The sequence below is a fragment of the Acipenser ruthenus genome, chromosome 20 (genome assembly GCF_902713425.1).
Source record: "Acipenser ruthenus chromosome 20, fAciRut3.2 maternal haplotype, whole genome shotgun sequence".
Lineage (NCBI taxonomy): Eukaryota > Metazoa > Chordata > Actinopteri > Acipenseriformes > Acipenseridae > Acipenser > Acipenser ruthenus.
Window position 1 is genome coordinate 25343671 of NC_081208.1, and position 27054 is coordinate 25370724.

General features: G+C 40.9%; 2 protein-coding genes across 2 annotated transcripts; one reads left to right on the forward strand and one right to left on the reverse strand.

The window, feature by feature from the left end:
- The first annotated feature begins 325 nt into the window (after nucleotides 1–325).
- On the forward strand, nucleotides 326–9572 carry LOC117425451 (putative solute carrier family 22 member 31). The gene is made up of 9 exons (XM_034042401.3): nucleotides 326–824; nucleotides 2910–3013; nucleotides 3239–3393; nucleotides 4779–4947; nucleotides 5131–5276; nucleotides 5734–5842; nucleotides 6336–6550; nucleotides 7004–7115; nucleotides 7393–9572. Exons 1-9 carry the CDS (start codon nucleotides 384–386, stop codon nucleotides 7823–7825), a joined length of 1884 nt encoding a protein of 627 aa, XP_033898292.3. The 5' UTR covers nucleotides 326–383; the 3' UTR covers nucleotides 7826–9572.
- A 709-nt stretch (nucleotides 9573–10281) lies between these two features.
- Nucleotides 10282–25953, reverse strand: LOC117425028 (cadherin-15-like). Its single transcript, XM_034041660.3, has 14 exons — nucleotides 25760–25953; nucleotides 18975–19151; nucleotides 18728–18883; nucleotides 18496–18640; nucleotides 17803–17984; nucleotides 17132–17260; nucleotides 16510–16695; nucleotides 15891–16135; nucleotides 15410–15552; nucleotides 14777–15013; nucleotides 13965–14204; nucleotides 13559–13695; nucleotides 12896–13072; nucleotides 10282–12688 (listed from the first exon to the last, which is right to left on the reverse strand). Exons 1-14 carry the CDS (start codon nucleotides 25817–25819, stop codon nucleotides 12488–12490), a joined length of 2415 nt encoding a protein of 804 aa, XP_033897551.2. The 5' UTR covers nucleotides 25820–25953; the 3' UTR covers nucleotides 10282–12487.
- Nucleotides 25954–27054: the final 1101 nt, after the last annotated feature.

Consider the following 27054-nt stretch of genomic DNA (forward strand, 5'->3'; position numbering starts at 1 on the left):
TACTGCCCATTTTCTGGTATAATATGCTAATAGAATTAATTGCAGTATAAGCTAATTTTCAGTATGATCTTCTACTTATGTGTCTACATAACTCCTAAAATATTTAATAACATCCTCTGACCATGAGGTGTTTGTTGTCATGTGCTATTCTACCAAGAGAGATGCGTCACAGAACGAACATGACTCATGAAAACGATGATGGTATATAACCTGGTTTCGATTTTTTAAGTCAACAAATAAAGTGGGCAATTACATTTTCTTTAACTTGGCTGTTGTACACAGGTGAAATAAATTATTGCGAGAGCCTGCCCAAGCGCAAAGGATTTGCATAACAACACGCCCTCTCGACTTCAGTCTCTCAAATTGACTTTTCGTACACACAGATGTTTGTCAAAAACTTTCCAACGTGCAGGGTGGTGTTGTGCGCTCTACGTATGGAAATGGAGTTTGAAATAAAGATCTTTCCCAGGACCGGGGGGTTCGGACCCTACAACCGGTCCGTGGCAGCTTTCAGCTGGATCTCAAACTTTGCGGTCGTGCTTAGCCTTTTCTCAGAGGTGTTTTTTACTTTGAAACCAGGATCCTACCACTGCCGACTGGACCCGTCTTTACTCCCCTCTGAAACCCCTAATCTGTCTGCCCAAGAGCTATTGAATGTCAGCATACCTTGGGTGAAAGGGTCGGGGTTGAGTCATTGTGAACTTTATAAGTACCCTGCAAATTTTTCCAATTTTACGATAAATTTCCCAAAAGAGACTGTACATTGCACACAAGGTTGGGAATACACGACTGGAGCGGGTCTTGAAACCAACATTGTCACTCAGGTAATTTAAACACGAATCGTTTGTGGTGTTAGAAACAAAATCCGCTTGCATGACTATAGAAAAAAAATGTCAGTGAGGTAGAAGATTATAATGTATTTGCATACATAAATTCACGGAAACAGCTACTTTTCTGTGTACATTTACAATAATGATATTAGTTAAATTGTCAATATACTTTTAAACAACTGAATTGTTTGTTTATAATGTTACTGCTTTAATACTCACTGACGTTTTATGATAGTTACATTATCTACCTATACCTAAAGTGCTCCCATTGCTGTTTTGGTTACAGAACATTCATTTATATTGTTATTTGTCTATACAAGGACAGTGCATTGGACACTGGACATGATGAGAAGAGCCGTGTGCTGAAATTCCTTTCTCCCTCAGCGAGTTTCGTTTTAGGAAGGGCCAGGTGGAATTAATAACAGTGTGTCCTTGCATAATGTACTGTTCACTCGCCCTCTAAAAGCACCAAAAAGTTGTTACGAAACATTTAACATTTGTGCCCTTACGTTGCAAACCTTTTATTATTATTATTATTATTATTATTATTATTATTATTATTATTATTATTTTTGAGTGCATGAGCTCAAAAATGCTAGTGGATTGCTATTGCTTAGAAACGTGTGTTTTTAGATTTTTAAATGTTTTGCATTATGGGACATGGCGTATTTCTGTCAAATACTGCCAGATATATACAGAAAATCAAAATTCTGTTTCACAGGACACATGACTTTCACGCTATTGACTTTAACGTGTCATTCTGCTACCCTTGGTTTGTTCCTTCATGTCTGTATTTGCTTTCTGTGGTAAACTAGACCAGCACAATCGTATTTCAACAGCAATGCTGCAGGGCTAATGGGGAGTTGCTGATAATGCAAAGGCCTGTTTGCTCAGGCTCTAACATTGTGTGTCACCTTCCTGAAAATGAAATGTTCACATGGCATATTATTGAGATGTGCTTGTACTTCTTTTTTTTTTCTAGTAATACACCAGTTCCTTCAAATCTCAATCATAATTACCTAGCTAAAATTTTTTTCTTCTTGTTTTGAAGCTGGCTCTGTAATAAGATTTTAATGTACTGGTAAGTGAGTGGATTGTTCACTATGGGCACCCATCACACATCATCTAGCTCTGGAGGAGGGTTTGGCCTTCAGGTCTTCAGATTTTTGGTTTGAATAGTTTCTCTGCACTATTCCGAATTCATTTCAAGGGACCCTTTGCCTATAAATAAATAAATAAATACATTGGGGGGGGGGGGGGGCTGTGACTGTGCTAACTGAATTCCTTGAGTGTTTCTCTTTAGCTGTGACACAGCTGGGCTATCCCAAGCCCTGTTCTATAGGACATGAAGCAGGAAGCTGTCTGTTACTGTAGATCAATGTTTACTGCCTGGCATCGCTGCCATGCTACGTTTCAGCAGGGTGTGGGCTTGGCCAGCGCATGAAGAGTTTCAATTAACAAGTTGGGATTAAAACCAAGCATGTAAAAATATATAATATATATATATATATATATATATATATATATATATATATATAAATTAATTAATAGATGATAGATTTATTACATGTTAAGATTAAACTACTTTTAATCTTTGACCAGCATATGCCCTGTTGAGATTACCCACTGATAACTAAATAACAGAATACTGTATAGCAGCATGGTAGTGTTCCCTTGTGGGGAAAGATTGGAATAGTGGAAAAGTGAACAAGTACACTTGTTAAGAGAATAGCAAATAAACAATGGTACTGTCCAGCTCCTGTGCCCCCGGCCATACATCTAGGAAGCAGCCTGACCCTGGTCTTTTCCTCTTCTGAACGCTCAGTTTTCCAGGCACTATGATTCCGTGAGCTGCATATGTCCATCCACAACCCCCACTTTTGCCTTGCATAATTGAAATGCATTTCCATACATCCTGAAATTGTTCTCGGCACTTGGTGCTCTTTAAATCTGCTGTGTTCTATTACCCGGTCTTCAGTCTATAGCACCTCTCAAGAATATAATTCTACCTGCATAGAGTTGTGAATGATAAATGCACAGTGTGATTGTAACTCAGAATCTCTCTCTTCCTCCCTGCAGTGGGATCTGGTGTGTCAGAACTACTGGAAGATTCCACTGGAACAAATCTGCTACATGATTGGCTGGATCTCTGGGTACGTCGTTCTGGGTTCTGCTTGTGACAGGTGAGTCAGTTACACCCAACTTTCTAAATCTAATGCACTGTGGATTCTGGTTTTAGTTTGTGTGTTTTGTGGTACGTCTTCCATTGACAAGTGGATCACGATGCTGTCTTGGTTTCCTCAGTGAATGCTGCTAGAGCTGGAGTGTTGGTCAGGGAAACAGGTTTCAGTTAATCTGTTCAGGAACAGCCAGATCCTGATATAATTGACGCTGTGCTGTATCTGCAGGCTGGGTCGCCGGGTGATCTTCCTGGGGTCGGTGCTGCTCTCTGGGCTGCTCGGAGTCGGGGTGTCTCTCTCGCTGAACCCCATCATGTTCTTGTTCCTGCGGCTCTCGCAGGGGGCCGCCCTGGCTGGGGTGTTCCTCGCCACATACATCGCTAGTAAGTGAGGCAGCTCCTGCTCATGCTGCTTTTACAGCATGCTTATCTGTTTTGAATACCTGGACATGTATTACCACATTAGAAGCATTTCAACATACTGTCATGTCAAGCACGCCCAAGCATTATGGATGCAAACTAGTGTACAGTACAGTATGTGCAACATGTCTTGTTTAGTTATGCCTTGTGTTTTTTCCCCCTAATTTCCTTCTTTTTGTACATTGCTCTGCAATGTGCTGAGAGTGACTCACCCAGGGGTTGTTTGAGTGCACTGGCCCAGGCCACGTGTGAGAGAGGGTTGCAGGAACCGGTTTGTGCACGCTGGAGGAATCCTGTGTTTCTGGGCTAGGCGTCAATCATGTGCATGCTGCAGCATTACACACAGCCAGCGCTTTAAACAATATTTGCTTTCCATTACTGTGCCTGCTAGAGATGTACGCATTCAGCTGCATGATTTTTAAATGCAGTACACGCAGGTCGTTTAATGAAATTTTCTTTTCTTTTGGTCAAATGTTTACTGTATGTAGTTCTATTTTTTTAACACCAATATGTCTATTTTCACAAAAGCCTTTTTAAAGCCACTAATTAAACCATAATTTCAAGCCAAAATGCTGTATGAAAAGCAGCTTCTTCCACACTTTAAAAGCAGTGATTAGTCATTTCACACTGAAGCATACAAATTCAACGGCTCAGTGTAAGAAACTAAATAGTTTCTGTGGGAGGCTCAACATTTTTTTTTCTGTACTGAACCTCTTGGTGAGGCAGGTGTATATACTGTTGGGGGAGGGGGGTCTTCTTCAGTTCAGGAATGTTCTCCATGTTACAGAAACGTCAAAGGAAGCACAGCGTTGCTGAAACAATAACTGCAGCAAATTCTGAAGGAAATTAGTTCTGTGAGAGGGGAAGGGGGAGCGGAAAGGGAAGGGCCAATGGATATTTTCCTTTATCTGATTTACATTCAGGAAATGTGTACTTGCAGTAGTACAAAAAAAAAAACACCCTTCAATACAATTCCCACTTTCAGCTGTACCAACCATCACAATTGTACTTGCAGAAAGTCACTATTCCCAGTGAGTGAATGTGACCTGAGAGATATGAGATCAGGAATGCTCATGTGCTCCATCGTGCTGAAAGAGAAACTCTCCTCCCATGATTCTGATTCATGCCAAGGCTGTTAAGATAGAAACAGAAGCTTCAGATCAGAGGTCTCTGTCTTTGTCATTAGAAGCATAGAAAATGTGTGCTATTCTATTTGATGATATAGTAGTGATAGCTAAATTAGTAACGAGAATAATAGTGTACAAATTGTGTTTCTGCCCCTGATCCCTGTGGCAGCTGTTCTAGGTACCCCAACATTTGTCGTATTCATTGACTCTGTCTCTACTCAGGACTGGAGCTGTGTGACCCACCCCACCGCCTCATGATCACTATGATTGGTGGGTTGTTTGCAGTGGGCGGGGAGCTGCTGTTGCCGGGGCTGGCAGTGCTCTGTCGTGATTGGCAGGTCATGCAGTTAGTGGTTACTTTGTCTCTGCTGCTGCTTTTAAATTACTGGTGGTAAGTCTCTTCACTTTTATTTGTTCAGAATCAAATCTCCATTCTCTTACTTGCTACAAAATCTGTCCGTAATTTCTGGACAGATTTTGTAGCAGGTAAAATCTTACAAACGTCTCCACTTGGACATGCAAATGTAATGACCTTTACCAAGCTCTAATAACAGTGCCTTGGCCTCCTACCCAGGTGTACCTCTGTGTTCCCCGAGTCGCCCCGCTGGCTCCTGGCCACACAGCAGATCCATCGAGCCAAGAGCGTCCTGCAGAGTTTCTCCTTGCATAACGGAGTGTGCCTGAGGGATGAGATCTACAACTCCGAGAACCTGCTGTCAGGTACTGAACCAGCCTCCAGTGTATAGGAACTGGATGCCCCCACATCATGGTTCTATGAGAACTGTTTGACTTTGTTTTGTTCCTGTTTTTTATTTATTTGCCCCACATTTTCAAGTGTTTTGTATCGGACATCTAGCAAAACAAAAAATATTCTTGAGACAGTAATTTATTTTGGCATGTGCAAATCCTTTTAACAGTACACCTGCAAGGTATTATTTAAGGTCTTTCTTGCTCATTTCCTGTTATCTTGTCCCCCTTCATTGGTGCTGGAACCCCTGTTGACAGTTTGGTCTTGTTTTGTAAGGCTGTGTTTCCTAAGAGTACACAAAGTTCCAGGACAGCAGTAGTCTAAATGCACAAGGTTCCAGAATGGAGCTTGTTTCACTGAAGGGTTGCTGAGGGAGGTGTCTCTTCAGGCCCAGGTGATCCAGGCTAAGCCCACTGTGTTGTGTTGCAGAGATAGACTCGGTGTACACTGACGACTGTGAGCCGTGCTTCCACAACGTCTGCGAGATGGTGGGCACGCGTGTGATCTGGAAGAACAGCCTCATCCTGGCATTCACAGCGTGAGTACTGACCAGGACCAGCCTGACCCTGCCTCTCCATTCACTGCTCTGAGTTAACCCTGACATTCCCATGGCAGCCAAGCCTTCCGGTCTGTGCACCTGTAAAGTTATTGAAATGGATTTTTTTAGCCTCTTTATTTGATGATGTTTATAAACCTGGAGGATTCTGGACCTCATGGACTGGATTTTTGCATCCCTGCATTGTACATTGCTGATAACATCTTGAAACTGGTGGTCAAATGTTGTAATCTCATTGTCTTTATACAAACTTTAACCGTTCTACTTAAAAACCAAGGGGGATGTTGATAAACACAGAAAATGAGTAACAATGATATTTACAAAATATCGTTTAGGGTGGCTTTTTCTTCTTCTTTATTTATTTATTTATTTATTTATTTATTTATTTATTTATTTTTATTCATGCCTTCCACTTCGATTAGATTCCCTTTTTCTCCCCATGGTCACCCTGCTGCCCCATCCTCTCCCTCTCCAGGTTCATCGGCAGGGGGATCCAGTACTGCTTCACCCGGAACCTGCTTGATTTTCACCCTCACTTCTACTTCAGCTACTACATGCGCGCGCTGTCCAGGGGCCTAGCCTGTGTGCTGCTGTGTGTCTCAGTGAACCGCTTCGGCCGCCGAGGGATCCTGCTGCTCGCGTCCATCCTGACTGGCATGGCGTCCCTGCTGCTGCTCGCCCTCACGCAGTGTGAGTGTCACACAGTGCTGTGTGTCTGTATCGTTGCCCAGCTACAGTGTCTCTGCATTGCACAGGCCTTGTTAAATGTGCAGCAGGGTTGCAAAAGTCCAGTGCTCTGTGAAAGCACTTTCACTTTGCAATGTTTTGTTTTTGAATTTATGTAACGATTCTCCGTTCAAGTCAAATGCACCTTTTCTGTTCAACCCTAGTGTGCTATATTTGATCTATGCAAGTAGTATGCTAATAACGCACAGTGCTAATGCGGCATGTGGCAGCATGGTTTTAGTCCTGCACAGTGCAGGGGTTTGGTTGACAGTGTGAGTCTTCACCCAATGCAGGTGTTTAATGCTATGACGTGATTGGCTAGCCAAGGGGTTTGTTCACATTTCTTTCACACTGCTAAAGTTTGACACAGCAGGGTTAAATTGGCTCATGGCACTGACAGTCCCTTTCTCTGTTCAGATCTGAAGGACGGGTTTGTCCTGGTGCTCTCCATCGTGGGGCTCCTGGCCTCCCAGGCCGTCGCCATGCTCAGTGTGTTCTTCGCCAGCGAGGTGCTGCCCACAGTCATCAGGTACGTATCACTGCTCGTTATTACACGCTTTAAAGTAGCTGCTTTTTATTCTGCAATATGTTTCTATTGTCTGTTAACATTCCTCCAGATGTTAACCTTCTGGGCACTCTGCATCACCACAAAGCAGGTTTGTTCACATTCCATGTTTATCAGCCCATGGTAATGTGACTTTTTTCCCATACTTAATCTCAATTGACTAACATTAGGCTGGGTGCTTGAAGTTCACGCTTTTATCTGTGGTTCCTCCTGTTTCTCTCTCTCTCTCTCTGTCCTGCAGGGGTGGGGGTCTGGGTCTGATCCTAGCGGCAAGCTGCGTGGGTAAAGTTGCCTCCTCCCTCATGGAGCTGCACAACAACCAGGGATACTTCCTGCACCATGTGGTGTTCGCTTCCTTCACTGTGCTGTCCGTGCTCTGCGTCATGCTGTTGCCCGAGAGCAAGCGCAAGCCCCTGCCAGACTCCCTCAAGGAGGGGGAGAACCTGCGCCGGCCGCCCCTCTTCCTGTCCCACAGGAACCATGACCACCCGCCCCTGCTCCAGCACCAGCCCGGAGCTGCATCAGAGTACAACCCCGACAGCTACTCGCGCCTGGTCAGCGCCACCAAGAAGATGCTGGCCAGAGACTTTAAACTGCAATCACCGCTGACCCTGGAGCCACTCTTAAATGGGACCAGCGTGCTGGGTGGGCCAGAGAATGAGGATTCCTTCTAAGATTTCTGTGTGAAAAGTGCTCAGGAGAGACACTGGCATCCCTCCCCACAGTTATATAGGGAGGCTTGCGGGAGTAGATGTTGTAGCGAAGCGCAGAACTTCGCCTTTGGAATCGCCTATTTACAGTACCTCTAGTTTGTGCCCCCACTCCCGCATCAGAAAAGATACGTTTCCAAGACACTGGTAACTAATGTGAGAGGAGGAGGGGGGGGATGAGAGAACCACTCCAGACCATGATAAAGACACTTTAATGTGGACTTTGTCATTCTGTAGATCTGCTGATCTAAACGGTAAGATTATGGATGAACTAATGCATACCATCTTTAATCCTGTTCAAAAGCTGCTGCAGAAGGGAAAGACTTTTACAGGTTCATTGTATTTTATTGTTTTGTTGCTTGGTTCTGACACACAGCTGTGACAAGAGACCAATCTCCTAAGAATGTCAGTAATCCGCACCTTAGCAGTAACCTGAACTCTTCTGAGCCGTGGCAATAAGCATCTGGGTTTGGCTTGGGAGGTGAATATATTCTAAATGCAGCACTTGCAGATCATGATGCAATGCGATAGAAGTGTTGGACTACTTTTTGTAAAATATGTAAAAGAAGATAACATTGTTCTTAATGATAAACTCTTTTGTCACGAGGTGTAGCTTTTAAAGACATTATGTATCGGTACCAAAAGAAAATAACTTGCATGCATTCATCATTCAAGACTACAAGTTGCCACTCGGTTGCTGGGTGTTTTGGTGGTGTTTCTGTGCATTTATAGGAAGGGGCTTCATCATATACTGTAATCATTTTAAAATAGAAATGGATATCTCTGTATAACTTGCTGGATCCAAAGCTCTTTACTTGGCACGACCCTAAAGGTCTGTTCAGTACAGACTTGTGTGAATTAAACTGACGAATGATGTCTGAAAAAGGGAGTATTATCTCTGTCATTGACAGAATGTTTGCATATTCAGCTCAACTGTGCTAAGAAATTCTATTTGAGCAGCAGCTCTCTGTCTTGTTTTATTGGTGGTGATCGATTTTCGCTGGCATCGTGTCGGTCTCCCTACTGTGTTGATGAACTGACCTCCAGAATATGTACAATATTCAAGGTACTGTTTTAATAGAACTAACCAAGTACAGAACGGTTCTTTCATTTCTGTTCTGTAGACGTACATTGGGTTGTATTGTGCATTCTACAAAATATATGTTGCATGTAATATATAGATCTAGGAGTTTGGCACATAAGCACATGCAAAAAATAAATAAAAATACACATTCACACCCACCAACACATTTTCACACGTCAAAAGGGGGGGAAAACATATTCTGTCACAGTTTAAAACACTGTTTGAGTATCAGAAAATATTCTGGTTAACTTTTAAAAAACAGCATGAATCCTTACCACTAACAGCATAAACACATTCAACACTCTGAAACAGAGGAAAACGAAAATCTACTTTCACACATTCTTACATTCTTTTGAGAAATAGCAACTTCAACCATTACCCAACAGCCTATTCTAAAGCTGAGTCACAGGTTTTAAAACACATCAGCTTATATGCTGCAGCAAAAAGATGGGCGCCCTCTTGTGGTCATACACAGCATCAACAAAAATGTGTGTCACTAGCACTGTACTAGAGGCTGTATATTCCATTGTAATAGTTCATTTACACATTTTTCATAGTTGTGTGTGTTTTTTTTTAAATGTCAATTCATGCAATACAAATAAACTTGATTTTATTTTGTTCCATTAATTCACTTGTGTTGCATTTTTCCTTTTACAGAACATATTATGGGATTGGTTAAGGAAAGTTGATATTTTTTATGCAACTTTAGGTCTCTGTTCCATACATTTTGTCTGGCCATGTTATTTCAAATATAGTAATAACATATATTTAATTTTTATTTGTGGCAGGACAAATCCCTGCCTGAAGAAAATGTGTTGGTGGCTGGCAGGGATAGGGTTAATTTCTGTCCTTGCCAGATCAATGTGTGGGTGTGGCTGTGTTTGCACAGCCATAGGTATAATTATTTGTTCCAATTTTATTGATTTAATTAGTGTCACCTGCCTGGAATCAGCAGGCAGGTATATAAATTGTAACCAAATGTTTGTTCAGGGCAGTCTGTGAGAAGGCAAGAGGCTGTCATTGTGGAGAGAACTGTGTGGTTCTTAAGAAAAAGGCAGTGTGTAAACCTTTTTGTGTGTGCTTGCAAAGTGTTATGGGTTTTTTTTTTTTTTTTTAAATTGGTAAATGACTTAGCTGTCCGATGTTGGGTAGAACCGTGAAAAGAAGTTTAGTTCGTAGTCCGTGGGGGAGTTAATAAAAGTGCATGAAAGTGTTTTAAAAGTACTGCTTTGGTGTCTGCTTGAAGTGCTATCGAACCTTTACAAATAGTGAAATTCTTCACTAATATATATATATATATATGTGCATTTTTTTTCATGGTTCACAGTAAACCAAACTTAATCCTGTATTTTTATTGGTCCAAAAAAAAAAAAACAAACAAACAAACATAAAAAATTAAACAAGCTGTTGCACACACGTATGAAAAAAGTAAAAACAGTGTGTTAGCATTTCCAGTCGCATATTAAGGATATATTTCAAAATACAGATCCATTGAACTGTACTGTATCTTCACAGTCCTTTACACTGTGTATTTAATTGTACTTACAACAGTTATGATTGAGAAAATCATTGGGCTAAGTACATGTTAATGTATGGAGCTCCATCCTCACAATCACACCACTGTGCACATTCCATAAATGAGGCTAGTAAACACAGTGTAACTGTATTTGTTTATTGAGCAGACGCCTTTATCCAAAGGCAACTTACAGAGACTAGGGTGAGTGAACTATGCATCAGCTGCAGAGTCACTTACAACAACGTCTCACCCGAAAGACGGAGCACAAGGAGGTTAAGTGACTTGCTCAGGGTCTCACAGTGAGTGAGCCGGGATTTGAACCGGGGACCTCCTGGTTACAAGCCCTTTAACCACCGGACCACACAGCCTCCTATATGTAGTTAATGTGCCTGCAGTTTGAAGTATACCCCATTTCAGCTAACAAACACAAATTGTTCCCGACTGTGCAACACCGCTTCAATATAAAAACATGAAATGTATACAGAACAATAAAATAGCCTTGATAACTGCATTAATAATTCCCCTAAAATGGGGTATAGCAGTGGGTCTATCGTATAATATTTTAACGTTTATTATAGAAATAAGATTGTGCTATGATGAACACGCCTGCTCAAGCATTAGTATTATGGAGAGTTGTTATAATGCAAAAGGGAAACCTATGGCAAGGCATTACTTTTAATCTGTAATGTATATATGCAAAATGTAATACAAAATCATGACTTGATACAAAAATACTTTAACTGATTGCAAGAACAGAGTGAATTAGTGTATATCAAAAAAAAAATTCTAAGAAACAACAGGTTTTACAATATAATTAATCTGAATTGAATTGGTGGATATCAAATATTATTTTGTTAGGTCTTGAATGTTTTTTTTTAACACATTCAATTTATTAAATCTTTTTCAAACAAAAAAGAACACCTCAAGATTAAAGGTAAACTCTATACAACAATACCCTCTATCTCAGTCAATGTGTCATGAATGCAAATAACAGAAACAGCAAACTAAATTCAAAAATAAAAAACACAATGTCTTGTACTTTATCACTCAACCCAGCATAAATTATAATAGAATCCCTAATTTACCACCTCTCCTTCCCATCTCCCTTGACTACAGAAGAGATTAATAGAAGGCTTTACTATCCAAACCCTCATTATCAAGTTTCTTTATTTAGTTTTTCTGACTTCTTGGCCAAAAAAAAAACAAAACACAAAAATAAAATCTTCTTCTTCGTAACCTTTAAAGTTCCGCATACATTCTTAAGTCCTGGAGCAACTTGATACAAATACGATAGGTCCTCTTACAATATATGAATCATTTATTATAATATTATTGTTTAATATGGACCTTTTGATTTTAACTCTTAGTCCTTAAATTGGTACTCTGATTGGTACAATATATGTATTTGGTTATACGCTGCTCAGAGTTCTCATGTTCTTTTGTCACCTAACCAGCTAAATTCCTTACATGCTCAAAGTTCACCTACTGCAATCCCTGCCATCAATCTGCCCAGTCTACCGGCACTCAATCTCAACCTGGCCTGCTCAGCACTGCCCACTATCCAGCCTCACCCGTCACAGCCATCCTAGCCAAAGAAACAAATAACAAATACAATTGCATACTGCAGCAGTTTAAAAAAAAAATAAAGAAATTCCGTACGTGATATTTATTGCTCTTTAACTTTGAATTTGTATTTATATTAGGATATAGTGGGATTTCACTGCAACATGCCACCAGGTGGCAAAACCTGTAATTGCATGACGGATCTTACAAGGAAAGTCCAATTTGCCCTGCACAACCATTATGATTAAGTCAAAAAAGTCCTAGTCCTGCTGTAAGCCTTGCAGCAGCTGGTATTAGGCAGAGGGGTTCTGGAGTGGGTGATGATGGGGAAGGGTTACAATAAGAATATGAAACACGCTGACTTTAGCGATGCACAGAGGTCCCCTTCAGCCAGGGCAGCGATTGGGTTTGTGTGTGTGTGTGTGTGTGTGTGTGTGTGTGTGTGAGAGAGAGCTGCAGTGTGTCAGTGCTTGTCATACAGGTTGGCCAGTTTGTTAAAGCGGGGGCCCCAGCTGTTGAGGTAGTCATAGTCCTGGTCTCCATCAGAGCTGCCTGAGGCAATGGAGCTCAGGCTGCCAGCCAGTGAGCCGTCCCCCTCGAAGTCATAGATCAGCGCTGTGTCGTACGGGGGCACATTGGGGTCCTTGTCTGCTGCATCCAGACCCTGCCAAGAGAAGAGGAGAGAGGGTGAGGTAGGAGGGGAGCACCCGGGGGGAATCTTCATCAAGATGATGAGGATCTTCATTCAAGCAAATTTCACTTGGGCATGCATTTTTAAATGTCAAAAGATACAGTTACAAATCCAGTTTGACTACCAAAATGAAAGTAATCTTAAATGCACACTCTCATAGAACTGGTATCAGGTCCTCACATCATTAATGAAGTCCTCAATGTCGATGGGGTCGGCCGGGGTTTTCCGTGGATACGAGGGGGAGGGGTAGTTGTAGGGTGTGTCTTTCCTGACTGGCTGTTTCCCTCTAGGCATGGCTGTGGTGGGGGGTGGGATGATCTCATTGGGGTTCCTCAGCTGGTCCATGTTGTAGGCATTCTAGTCAAGAGGAAAAGACAGGGGTAACGTTCCTTACACTGGGATTCGCTGTCACTATTTTCACCTGGACAGGTGTCTATGATGCCATTCTAAGTCAATTACCACACTTTGCAGCTTCTAACTTACACCTTGCTGCACCAACACATAAATCTTAATTGTTTTCAGTTTCTTTGCATCATCAGTCCTGTGTGTTTGAAGTGCAATGGGACACATTGCTGGCATCCTTATCTGTGTCTTAACTGAATATAAGGGATCATTCAGAAACCAACATGCTGTCAATTGTGCTAAAACGCCAGGCACCGTTTGCAGACACACTCGCCTTTATATCACTCGACTCATTTAACAACTAGAGCTCATTAAAGGGTCTCTTTCAGCCCTTGGCATACAACAACTAGAGTTTATTAAAGGTTCTCTTTCAGCTCTTAGGCATATGACTCACACATCATGAGGTTCTGGATGTGCCTGCATGTGTGTGTTTAAACTCACCTCGTCCTCCTCTCCGCCCCCTTGCTCATCGTAGTTCAGGATGTTGTCTCGAATGTCATCGTCTGAGATTCCCAGCATGCCTTTCCTGATGGGCCTTTGGCGACACTGTTCCACTGCAGCCATGATCAACAACAGCACTGCAGAGAGAATATTTAAGGGTTTAGGATTCGTATAGGATTCATTGATGGTTTTATTATTTTTTAAACACTGCATTATATGTTTAAAAATCACGTCTGTGTTCATTTTGCAATGATCGCTAGTTCCAAAATGTACTGTTACTAAGCAATAATAGCTTTACTGTGTGCTGTTCATTAGTAAAACTTATGGCGTCTGATGTCTTGCAAATCGCTACAGTGACAGGGTTTACAGTAGAATAAATCAGATGCTAAAGCACAGGCTGACGTACAGAGCAGGAGCACGATGCTGCCCAGGATGATGAGGAGTGCTCCCAGGCTCAGCCCCATTCCAGCGCTGAAGATGGCAGCTAAGATAGGCTGACAGTCTCCCTCGTTGTTGCAGTGGCACACCGTCACGTTGACCATGTGGATCTCAGCGAGGGCAGGCGTGCCAGAGTCACTGAGCACCACCGGGAGCACGTACTCCCCCTCCACCACTGCTGAGAGCAGACGCAGTGCTGCATGAGTATCTGAAATCACATCAACAGCACACACTGTGAGCGGGGGGACAAAATCACAAAGAGGTTGACCAGCTCTGCACTGGCACGTCATTCACACGATGCTGCCATTTTAGGATGGGTGGTCATGCTTCAAGACATTAGTGGAATTAATAAATAAATAAATGCATATTGCGTAGCATGGTAAATCACACCAATGCGTCCTTGCAATTTATTATGCCCTATTTATAGTCAAGCAAGTGGGTTTGTGCTTTTTTTTTTTTTTTTTTTTTTTGTGGAGAACAGTTTGTTATAAAAATGTGTAATTGTGCCTGTTTTGTTCCTCCAGATTTTCAAATCAATCCATCCAGATGTTCAGATATTATAAATCTAACATCAAAAGAAGAAAAAAGTATGCTCCCTTTGCATGCAGCTCGCACACATCATAATATGACAGCACATATCTTATTGGTCGTGTCTAGTCTGTGAACTACAATACTTTATTAAATGTCCATGTTTTGTAAGCATTGCCATAGTCTTGATACTAAACACATGTGGAATCAATGCATGATTGCAGAGTCTCAGTATCAGTGCCAGGCTCATACCGTTGATTCTGTGGAGGGTCCAGTTCCGAATATTCTCTGGCTCACTGTCATCCAAACTGAAGAGAAAGGGTGCGCTGTGAGGGGGCTGGTCCTTGTCGGTAGCACTCAGAACCAAACCAGAACCCTTCTCTGGGTCATTGCACATGAACTTGCTCAGAGAAAAGGGCTCAGGGGCAAAGTCATTCACCTCTAACACTGTGATATACACGGTGGCTGTGGCTGTGCTGGGGTAGTCTCCTGTGGAGGGATGAGACCAGGTATAGGTTATTTCTATATGACCGTTTCATTGTATATGTAATACAGAAACCTGTAACAGGGGCACCTAGTTATGCAAAGAGGCCCCATTATTGTTACCTGATTTAAACACTACAACCTGGAATGATTTGGAGCAAAAACATCAACAAAACAACCCCAGAAAAACGCAAAACCGAGTAGAAGGTTCTAAGAGACAAGAGTGTTTTATTTCTATACATGTCAAGTAGTGCATTGTTTTTCCCTTTGGCATAAAGAAAAAATCTAATTGGTTGACCTGATTTTTATAAAGCAAAATAAAGCTTGCCCCCCCCTCCCCCCTTTTCCATTTAGGACCATCCTCCCCTTCATAGGAGGAAAGTGCGCTGGTGTTTTCTTCACCTGTGTCTTCCACTGTGATGACGGCCATGTAGACGTCCTTAGTGAGGAAGCGGGAATTCTTGGTAATTTCCTTGTTGGCTGTGATCTCCCCAGACTCATCGTCCAGGAACAGCCACTGGTCCGGGTCGTACTCCACATCGTATCTGTTTAAAACCAACCACAACTTAGCAAATCCCTTTTTGTCTAGTTGACAATATTATACCATTGTTAATGTGTCTCTATTACCCTATCCACACTACTTAAATAATGCTCATCAACATTGCCATTGACTTCATCCACAATCTTGTTCCCTTTATGTCTGGCAGAGCCCATTCGAGATCCACTAAAACAGATTGCATTAGCTGATCTTTGAAAATCCTGCAAAAACCTACAATCCAACACCAGGGGACATGTGTGCTTTTCAAAGACCTCTTTCCAACACCCAGCAATAATAGCATGCTCTGTTCAATTTAAATGCCAGGAGGAGTTCAGTGAGCCTCACCGGAGAGCCTGCCTGTCTGGGTCCAAGGCGATGTTGCTGGCTAGCAGGGTGCCGGCTGGGCTTCCCTCGGGGACGCTAAGTCTCAGGGGGCTCTGCCGGAAGCCGGGGGGCTCGTTCTGGTTCAGCACATTAATGGTCACAGTGGCACTGCTCGGGGGGGTCTTGGGACCCATGAGGCTTAGCGGACTCTCGTTCTCCATCATCACCACCAGCTCATAGTAATTCAGAGACTCATAATCTAGCAGCTGGGTAAGTGGGGGGGAGAAGGAAGAGGAGGTCATGTTAGAATTGGGAATAGAAATGGCCCTTAATGCATTAGTACTTTGTCATTTATCCTACAACAATATAGTCACCTGGTGATGGCATGTGCAATAGGAATATCCTATTAAAATGAAGTATTCATAAAGCATCAGCCTGTATGCAATACTAGTACTGGTAATGCTTTATGAATACATAGTCTAGATAGAAGCCTCCACTTCTTCTTAACTACAAGAAAAAATAATAATACAAAAAATCACAAGAACTGAGCAATAAATATAATGAATTCAAAAGGTGGAGGGATGCCTTTTATTTGCCTGATGTTCTGAAACAAGAAGCGCCCAGTATGGCAGACCCTTACCTTCACCACAGACACTATGCCTTCGTTGGTTGCATCATCCCTGCGGATGTCGAAGTTCCCCTCCGGATCCCCAGCTGTGATGGTGTACTTCACCCACCAGTTCTCTGTCTGCGGTTCGTCTTCGTCTGTCACAGTGATTCTGCCAATGTCAGCCTGTACTTTGTTCTCCATTACTGACATTTGGAACTGCAAGAGTAGAAACCAAATAAAGTTGAGCATCCCAGTCAAATAATGCAATGGAATGCATTTGGATTGCTGTGAGACAGAAGAATCTTGTAGTTGCCCTGCTTTTATGACAATTTTCCTGAGGGAACAGAAATAGTATCTTACCTTGAACCTTGACCTTTTGAGTTAAGGTTATAATGGCCAACACCTCGGCCGGGCTCGTTTCTGCCTGGCCTCCTAAATCATCTGACCAGTAAGGGATCGTGAAGAGTCTCCCCGTTTTTTGTTTTATTTTATTCCTCCCTAACCCACGCTAGCACACAGGAATGATGCAGCTCTCCTCATCCCATTCTTTCTTTCTACATATATATCTGTAGTCAAGAAGTAACATGTTTAGTTCACAGTGTAATACACACAGAAAGAAAAGGGTAATGTGGCTGAGCACTGGGATTCGTACCGTCTCAGAGGTGAAATTGGGAGCATTGTCGTTAATGTCATTGATGTAGATCAGTGCTGAGGAATAGCTGGTCAGCCCAGAGCCAGACATGTCAGCAACCTGGAGTGTGATATTAAACCCCTCCACCTCCTGCAGAATAGACAGAAACAAACCCGAGGTCACGCCAATGCAAGATGACATGCCAACAAGGCCAAAACGATCACCAATAGAGAACAATCAGAGCACAGAATCCAATCATTTTTTAGTTTGTTACCAGGCTGGTTTATAAGTTATGAAGTGTTCTAAATAAAAGGGTTACAAAATACACATGTCTTTTAATTTCACATTTAACAAATGTTCTTTCCAAAATACTGCTATAAAGAATGGGAATATTCGACACAGTATACTTTCTGGAATAGCGTTTTCTTGGACTACAGGGCTCCCTGGTTAGCTTGGTGACACATTAAATAATATTGAAATTAGGGCAGTGAAAGGCCTTTCTACAGTCAGCAGAATACCATCATTATATGGGAAATATGGAAATGTGAAATAAGCATGGAGCATTAGACAATTAAAAGGATTACTTGACTGGAATATGTATCAACAAGTGGACTGGAAGCATATTAATTTATTGAAAAACGAAGGTCCTAAAACAGCACTCTGGTACACTACCCTCCATCACTTTCCCTCACCTCTCGATCCAGCCCTACATCCCTGGTGGAGATGATACCGGTGAGTTCATCGATTCCGAACATGGTTTTATTGATTCGGAATGGCGGGATGCTCTCCTGGCCGATAATGGAGTACGCCAGGGCTGCGTTATCTGTCTCAATGTCGTCTGCATCCGTTGCCTCAACCTGCATGACAGACGTACCTGGAGAACCATCCAAAGCAAAGCACAAATTAGGAAGAACTGGGGCTCATTAGACTACATGCAGAACGTCTTGTGAAGTTATCTGATGACCCAATTGACAGTCGAGCTGTTAGAATCACATTTTTTCTCCATTTAATAGGATGGCTATGTTGGCTCCATGCCAGACCAATGTATATACTGCTGACAACAGCAGCATTAACTAACAAATTCCAAAAAATAAGACATATCTGTTGACTAGTTTTTGTTTTGATGTTAAAACCTTGAACGCTCGTATTTACTGTAGTTTTAATGTATGTGTTTGAAGCTTGTGCAGACTGATGTAGAGATTGGTATCATAGCTTCCTGCTGTTGTAGACTATTGACTTTTGATATGGGACCAAAGTGCCACTTAAAGAGCAAAGGAAACATCACTGGATAACTTATCTTGAGGTCTGCATCATGCTTGGTTAGCTAGTTACCACCAATGATTGAAAATGTTACTGTAATTTGATGAGCTTTCTCTGCCACTGACCTGGTTTAGAGTTTTCATGAACGCGTCCGGTAAATTCCTCTTGCACGAAGGTGGGTCGGTTGTCGTTCTGATCCACCACATGGATCTCGAGTTCAGTGGGGTCTTCCATGGGTTTCCCGCTCAAATCCAGGGCGTAGGCTTTGATCTGGGAAAACACGGCAAGTCCGTTCACTTATGTTTATGTGAAGTACGTCAACTTTACCTGGGGTAAAATATCTTTAAAAAATCTCACCTTAAACTTGCTGTGGGTTTCCCTGTCAAGCACATTCATTAGAATGACCCACCCCGTCGTTTCATTGATTTCAAAAAATCCTTTGGGATCCTCATCGACCCCCGGGCCTTGGATCTTATACAGCACCTTCCCGGGCTCCAGAGTGTCAGATTTGATCTGAAACACAAATGTAATAAAGAGTTTCATGAGCACATAATGCCCAATACCTAATTAATAACAAAACTAAAGGAATACATTAAAAGGTTACCTGGACTACATTCTTTGGGATTTGCTTGGTATTCTCAGGGATGTTGATTGGTGGAATAACCCAGGCTCTCTTGGCTCTCTGTAATCCACTAGACCCCACTGTCTTCTGTCGCCAAGGAAACAGAACCTCTGCGCTGTCCTCCTCTGCCTGTTGTTCTGTGACAGACGTGCTGCCTACCTGTTCCAATGCATTGCTACAATTAACAATTCAAATAAAGTATAGCAGTAGTAATTAAGCTCTGATTAATGAATGGGTAACAGGAGACGTCTAATGTAAAGATGTAAATCTTACAAGGCAACTGAGATCCTCACTCTGCTATTCACTTCAATGGAATGAATGAAAGTACAAACAACAGCCACCAGGTGGCACAATGGGTTATGGTTTCAATCCCACTGAAAGTTGACAACTATTGACTAAAACTTGGGTCATTTTTAAAACCATTGCCAACATTATCACTAATTCTCCCCCTGTTGTGCCGAAGATATTTTAGTCCCCTGCTTGCTTAATTCAGAATATGTGGTTTGCAATTTTAAATTGTGCCTTTCTTGGTGCCTAATCATTTGGTCTGATTGCAACCAGTTTGATCACTGGGGTGAATGTGACCTACAGCTCAGGAAGTGATTAGGTATCCCAAAGCAATCTATTGTGTTGTATTTAAAAATCTGCACATCTGCATTAAAGTTAACTAAACAAGCAAAAATAAACATTCAATGTATCTTCTGCACAAGAGGTATGCAGGGCTGGAATGCAGGGCTGCAGCCCGTCCCGAATCAGGAATCCCAGGGCTCTGCGTGGAGGGATGGGGTGGGGTTGTGTTACATATACGGGATACCACTCAAGAGCAGCTGTCACCCTGGAGCACAACCCCACCAGAAAGAGGCGGAGAGCATCACACTCATAGAACTGTACATGGAGAATGTTCCTACTCCTATCAGAGGAACACAATGACACACTTTTTATTTTTTAAGGTCCGGCAACAGACTTCCTTATAGGTATTTTGATTCTTTTTTTTATGTGTTATGTCAGCAGTCTACAAATAACTAAAATTCTTAATTAGAATGGAAATATTAGCTCTCCCAAATGGCAAACATGGCCTCCCTTTTGATTGTAATAAGAATTGTAATTAAAACATAGAGCTGTCTATTTTGTGTGCAGCAGGATTTGCCAGTGAACAATGTCAGAAAGAACCTACATTAATAGCGTAACTAATGACAGACAGCTCCAACCGACATCAGGCCTCTGAATCCCAAACATGAGCTGTGAAGGTTTGGATGAGTCAGTTATCAGATTCACCCCCCTTAACCAACAGGGCACTGCATGTTTCAGGGAAGTCTGGATTTCCTCCCGATTCACTGGTCAGGAATGCTATCAATGCTGAGCATGCAGGAAGTGCGGTAGAGAGGCTAATCTAGACCATTGCCATGCAGGGCACTCACAGCTATTCTTTCCTGTAAAAATAGAAATTGAAGAATGTGGTCGGTCCTGTGAACACTAGCCACTTATTTTTCCACAAGCCCCACAAAATACTTTTCTTGCTTTGGCATACTCAGTTCTCCAGGGGCTTGGGCAAGCCGCAGGATTGTTTGATAAGATTAGATTTAAAAAAAGGCGTTGAAAAAGGTGTCAAACTTTTGTTATTTGCTGTATCTAAAATTATAGACTGTCTGTATTCATAGGCTTTCGTTTTCCTGATTTAATTTATTCAGGTCTCTCTCGTCCCTTGACAGGGCCACACTGCCTATCAAAACCCATTCCTTTTTTTAAATTAATTTATAGACTTCCTATATTTTAGTCAAGGGCAATACACCTGTCTACTCTGTCACTTGAAGTGACCAGGCTGGAGAGACTTTGAGATTGTGTTACACATTTGAGGCCCCCCCTGGACTGGCACAGCAGTTGCAGTTGCTCCTGTGTAGATGGGATTGGGTTTCTCCTTGTTTATACAATGGTGGCTCTGTGACTTTGGAATCCCAATTCTGTGTTAGGGTGGGGTTTAAATTACGACTCACAAGTGCCGCACATTGGCTGGAGTGATTTGTGTTAGATCCTCTGTGTGCTGTCGGCTAATTTTTTCCAAATTCCAGAACAGCACAAAATTCTGGCCAAATTCCACAACCCCTCGAAGTCTTTCATTATCCATCCCTTATAAACGACGCCAAACCATTCCTGAGGATGACATGTTGCAGCTCAGCGGATCGATCCTGTTAAATATGTTTCTCAATCAGGTGCAATATATCCTTGTAAAAAATGGGACAACTCCATAATCAAACACTGTATCAGTAAATGAATGGATACACTTACAGTACAGTACATGGTCAAACACAATACTACTGATATAATTCATACTGTTATCAATTTGAAATGTCTGTTCTAGAGAGGATGGACAAGCGTGTTGGGAAGATTGGGATTTCATAGCGTCCTTACTGCGTGCCAGCAGCCCCCCACCCCACGTTCTGAAAGATAGTACATTAGCTGTAGGTGAGTGGACTGAGTCTTAATGCCCTAAGGTTTACATAAACAAGACTGAATTGTGGTCCCTCCGTTTGTCCTTCTCTCGCATGTGAACAGACAGTTACATTAGTGCTCTTTAACCACACACACTGCAGTGATGTGCAACACATCTAAATACAACTTTCCCTTTAAGACACATCTTGTCATTCCTCTCACCCAGAACAGCAGTCCCTTCTAGTCGTGATTAATATGATGTCAGCATTCAGCAAATTCTTAACATTAAGTTTTCATTATCAATCACAAAGAGGAAATAGCAAACTTTCTTCTTTAAGTTGATTTTTGTATTTATTTTTTTGCACATCAACAGTATTGGCTATGCTACTAGGATTACATTCTAATTATAGCTCTGCTATCCTTATTTAAAAAGTAAAAAATACTAAACTTTGTTTTTGCAATTTAAGCAATGCCAGCATTAAATCATTTCATACAGTTATCATAGTTTTTGTTGTTTGGTATTTTGTATAAAAGCTGTTATATCGCTGGGTGATTTTAATTTAGGGTAGGTCACCAAATTACAATTATCTCAGTGGAGACTAATCTGAGAACACTGGGAATCTTCTGTAATCCTTGCACTCAGAGGAGAGAAACACTGACGCTCTCTATTCTAAAATAGAAAACACTCAAGGGTAAAATGAATTGCTTTAAAATGATCTTGAAAACTCTAAATGAGGAACAAAAAAACAAATGAATGTGTCACATCTGTAACTTATTATTATTATTATTATTATTATTATTATTATTATTATTATTATTATTATTATTATTAATAATAATAATAATAATAATAATAATAATAATAATAATAATAATAATAATAATAATAATAAATATTCACTGTAATTTAACTTTAAGCAACATTATGATAACAAATTGAATAGTTTCAGTGTCTTATATTGAAAAATAAATACAAATGGGCATAGATTCACATGTAGTTTACTGGTCTTTTTTGTGTAGTTATCTTTCCCATATCACTAGAGTAAGGACGGGTTTCCCCCATGCACACTGTTGACAGGGGATAGTGCCTGAGACATGGCTGTGGCGTGACTTTTCTTAAAATGAAAATAGCAATATAGCCTCTCAGCTGGGGCAGTTTGTAAACCCCTAGGGTTTAACCATTTCAGCTCTTTTATGCTCTCAATTCCAAACCATCAAGGACAATCCCAGTACTGTTAAGACACTCAATAATCGAAGACTTCGCACACGGGTAATGGTTCCTTTTGTTGTTGTTGAAACTGTACATACATCATAACACTTATCAAGATGCAACACAATAAATACAACTGTGGGAAAACTGCATGTCTGTTTGTGTGGAGTTTGGTATGTTGACACCGACTATAAAGTATTACAGTGCTGTTATAGGACAGTCTATCCACACTGGTGTTTTTTTTCAACTTACTGCGCTTTCCCAGCTTGGCAACCAAAGACATTCACAATAACAAAAAACTCAACCAATAACTAACTGGACAAAAATGCAGGACCCACACATTTAAAAGCTGAAAGAATGTTGCTGTTTTTTAGGCAGGCAATGGTCAAGCAGTTTTATAGCTCTTATTACTCTGATTTCATGCCCTGGTTTTCAGGCCCATGGTTCATCTGAACTACTGACTTCCTGTTTTCTTTCCCCAAAGTTGTCATAGCAATTGTATTTAAGACTTTGTGCATTTGTTCTGCGCAATATTGAAGTGTTTTAACTTTATTAGTTGCAGGAATAATAAGACATTATAAACAAATTTATATTATTTAATTAAATACCAACTGAGTCTAAATACACATACTAACTAATGTTTACTAGCACTTGAAGTAGGTTTATATATATATATATATATATATTATATATATATATATATATATATATATATATATATATATATATATATATATATATACTGTATATATATATATATGTAATCACATGGAACAGTTTGATTTATTTAAAATACAATTAATTTACCGTTATTTTGCACGGAAAAGCTATTTATAATCCAGCGTGTGTACAAAATCAAACGTTAGCCTCTTTTTAAAGATTTATTCCCAGCCAGATTGTAAAATACAAATGCCCTCATTAGGGCATAAAAGAAAATACATGTATTGGTATATTAAATAAAGTGCTGTGTTTTGAAAGTCTGTGTTAAAGAGACATACAATTAATTATAATAAATAAATAAATAAATAAATAATAATTATGGGTCATGATCCCATCAGCTGTAAAACAACAGGGGGAAAATACTTCAAATAAACAACTGAGGAGGTTACTGTAGAACTCCGTCATGCACCTTGTTCCTGTAACATCTGGGGTTTGTTTTTAATGGTGCACATTCTTTGTGAATATGCCTGTATTAATGCAGACACAGTTAATTCCCATGTGTTCAGAAGGTGTGGTTTGTATTAAACTGTAACATTTTTGCATTACTGCGTTTGACTAGAGCAATACAAATGCTTGCTGTGGCTGCCAGGAGAGATATACTACCTCTTGTAAACTGTGGCAACCATAAGAAAAGTTTGAAGAGTTTGTTCACTTCTTGCAAACACCTGCATGCTGAACTCAGCACTGTGCTACACCTACGCAGCAAGCACTGTGACAAATCAGTAACAAGGACCGCACTGTATTGAGCACAGAAAATCACACATCAAGTGGGAAAGAAGTGGGCCAAAGAAGTTCCTCCCAATCACATAGTAGCTACTAATGATATACTGTCCATTTTTAAAACCACTTTGCTGAAATAATATCTTGTTTTCCCTCAATAGATAATCATCTACTCTTTAAATGTATGCAAAATATTTTAATGTGCAAACCTTCTCACACGCGCGGTGGTGCAGAGCCACTAGGGGTAGGGCATTTAGTGCAAATTTCACTCCATAAATGAAAAAAAAAAAAAAATGAATTTTTCTAAATTGATTAAACATCAAAAAAGCTAATGAACTCTGACACTTTTTCTTTATGACGGTACAATGATAATAAACATATAACATATTTAAATTACATTTTTGAGACATTTGCACTGGAATGAATTTGCTTTTTTTTTTTTGAAGGTAAGAAAAAGCCTTCATATTTGAATCGGTTGTGTTACATGAAGGAACATAGTTGAACACCCCTTTGGCTACACCCTGGATTAGCCAGTAAATACTGCAGATTTGACCTGTCTTGACCTTTGTGCACACTCCTACCTCCAGACTATTATTTCTCCCTACACCCCCTCTTATCCCCTCCGCTACTCCACCACCGGCAGATTAGCTGTACCCGCCCCCCCCCCCCTGTTCCCCCGCTTCCAGATCCGTTCTTTCTCTACACCCCTCAGTGGGGGAACGACTTACCCATGGATATCAGGACTGCTCAGTACCTGACCACCTTCTAGCGCCTTCTCAAGACACACCTGTTCAGACAGCATCTGTAAACTTCACAACTCTCGACTATACTGGACTATATGGCACCCAATTGTATCAGTACTTGCATCATCTTGTACTTCCACTTAACTGCTCCACACTTTGCTGTATTCTATTACTGCTCTCAATCGTTACTATACTTGCTGTATCTTGTACTTGATTTTACTCCTAAAGCTAACTATATTCACATTTTTTGTAATTGCTCTTATTTGAAATTGTTCTTAAGAAATACATAATAATAATAATAATAATAATAATAATAATAATAATAATAATAATTCAGCACTGTGGGGTGCTCAGAAAACCGGCACAGTCTTCCGCTTTCCATAAGCTCAATACAATAAAGTAGGTCTACCCAACTTCAACTTGAAATATCCCAAAATCACAAAAGATGAGAGTAAGCAATTTCCTCCACCAACCCATTCAATCCTCTAGCAAAAAAAAAAAAAAAAAAAAAATAACAGTTGTATTTCTCTCTAAATCGTGCCCTTAGTTAAAATAACAACATCTTTGATCTCTTATCCCACCATCTCAAAGAACATGAAGTGTTTGAAAACTGGCTGTGCATATCTGTTTCTCAGTCGAACGCTCATGTCTATTTCCGGGGGCTTGTGTGAGAAAGGTTACCTACTGCTCACAGTTATATAAAACATTTTTAGCGTATTTTTTTCCTATCCTTAATGAGTCGTCACACCAAAACCAATTTACTTTGGATAATTCATAATTACTGTGAGGTTAATTTCTTTAACAACCACCACTTCTACAACCTTTTTCACACCAACCTACTCGGACAAACCTGGAAATTAGCTTTCTAATTACATGTGAAGCTAGCTATTTTAGTGTTAAAAGCAGAAGAAAAAAAAAGTACTACCAAAAATGTAAAACGTGCTTACCTGGTAGAAAACAGCCACCAGCAAAAGGAACATGGCAAACACCTTGGAGTACATCTTCATCTGCCAATCCTTGTGAGTTTGTTAAATTGTCCAGATGGATAGAAGTGCTGTCCAAGGGGTACACAAACTTACTAACATACAGGAAAGCCATACGGAATGAAATGTTTCACTTTTGAGTCCCCGAATTGGCTCTAAAAAAAAAATCCTCTGAGTGAGTGACAGCACATGTGCGATGCCTGCATGGGAGGGCTGAAATATTAGCCCCCTGACACAGAAGAAGGTGGGTGGGTGGGGGGGTTGCTGCAGTCTGAACGAGGATAGAGACAAGCATAGAGAGAGAGAGAGGGGGACAGGGAGACTGAGAGAGAAGCTGAGCAGCTGGTCCCAGTACAAAGAGCCAGCCAACACACTGAAGGTCAAATCTCAGTATTGCCCACGATGCAATAGGGGGGTCAGCCAGTTTTAACACACACCGCGCTGAAATTCACAGTAACTGCATACGAACAAGCAAGAAGTGTGCAGGTTGTTAGTTCCACCACTATTTTAGCACTATGGGCTAATAAGCTCCTTTTTTTGTCCAGAAGGATTTTGCTCCGGTGCAAATTGCATTTGTTTTCCATTTATGTTATGTTTATTATTAAGTTTATCTTAATGTTTCTAAAACCCTCACTTTGCTTTCATGTTCTGTTGTATTCATTCTCATGGTGTAACTATGATAAACAACAGGGTTGACGCTTCAGACACTGAAAGATGTGTGAAATACTTTCCATCCACCAATATGAAAAGCAGCAGTTTAACTGGTACAAACTGCAGAAAAGTGCCAATTTTTCAGCCAGCACCCTTTTATTGAAGCCCCCCTCCCCGTGTGTGACAGCTGGTGAGGGATCATGGGGATGAGTCAAACTACCCCAGAATCTTGTAACAGTTAACAGCTGAAATGCTGTCTGAATTCAGGGAGAGATAGACACCCATCTTGGGAATGACAAGTGTATTCATAGGAGGTCTATCTGTGTAGAAACATATGAACCACTCCTGTGGTTTAGTGCCATGGGCAAAAGTGGTGAGGAGCTGTCCGAAGCAGCACAGACTGCTGGCTGCCAACTGCAGTCACTGCAGCTTGTGCTATCACTAGTTTTCCTGCTAAAATGCTCTTTAAAATACCTTTAAAGTAGTAGATGAAAAAAGGTAATCCTATATACAAGAAAGAGTGTTATTGCTCAGTGTTTCTCTGTACAGTCTCATCGTTGTACAGTACTAGGCTCTTTCCAGTCTGGGCTGTTCTTGAAGAGGGCTAG

What these genes read in the sequence shown, in the direction of transcription:
- LOC117425028 (XM_034041660.3), bottom strand. Translation starts at nt 25,819, where the DNA reads ATGAAGATGTACTCCAAGGTGTTTGCCATGTTCCTTTTGCTGGTGGCT. An exon ending in AAACCCACAGCAAGTTTAAG is followed by an intron (nt 18,641 to 18,727) that starts GTGAGATTTTTT and finishes GTGTTTTCCCAG; the next exon opens with ATCAAAGCCTACGCCCTGGA. An exon ending in TCATGAAAACTCTAAACCAG is followed by an intron (nt 17,985 to 18,495) that starts GTCAGTGGCAGA and finishes ATGGTTCTCCAG; the next exon opens with GTACGTCTGTCATGCAGGTT.
- LOC117425451 (XM_034042401.3), top strand. Translation starts at nt 384, where the DNA reads ATGTTTGTCAAAAACTTTCCAACGTGCAGGGTGGTGTTGTGCGCTCTA. An exon ending in CCTCGCCACATACATCGCTA is followed by an intron (nt 3,394 to 4,778) that starts GTAAGTGAGGCA and finishes GTCTCTACTCAG; the next exon opens with GACTGGAGCTGTGTGACCCA. An exon ending in GTGCTGCCCACAGTCATCAG is followed by an intron (nt 7,116 to 7,392) that starts GTACGTATCACT and finishes TCTGTCCTGCAG; the next exon opens with GGGTGGGGGTCTGGGTCTGA.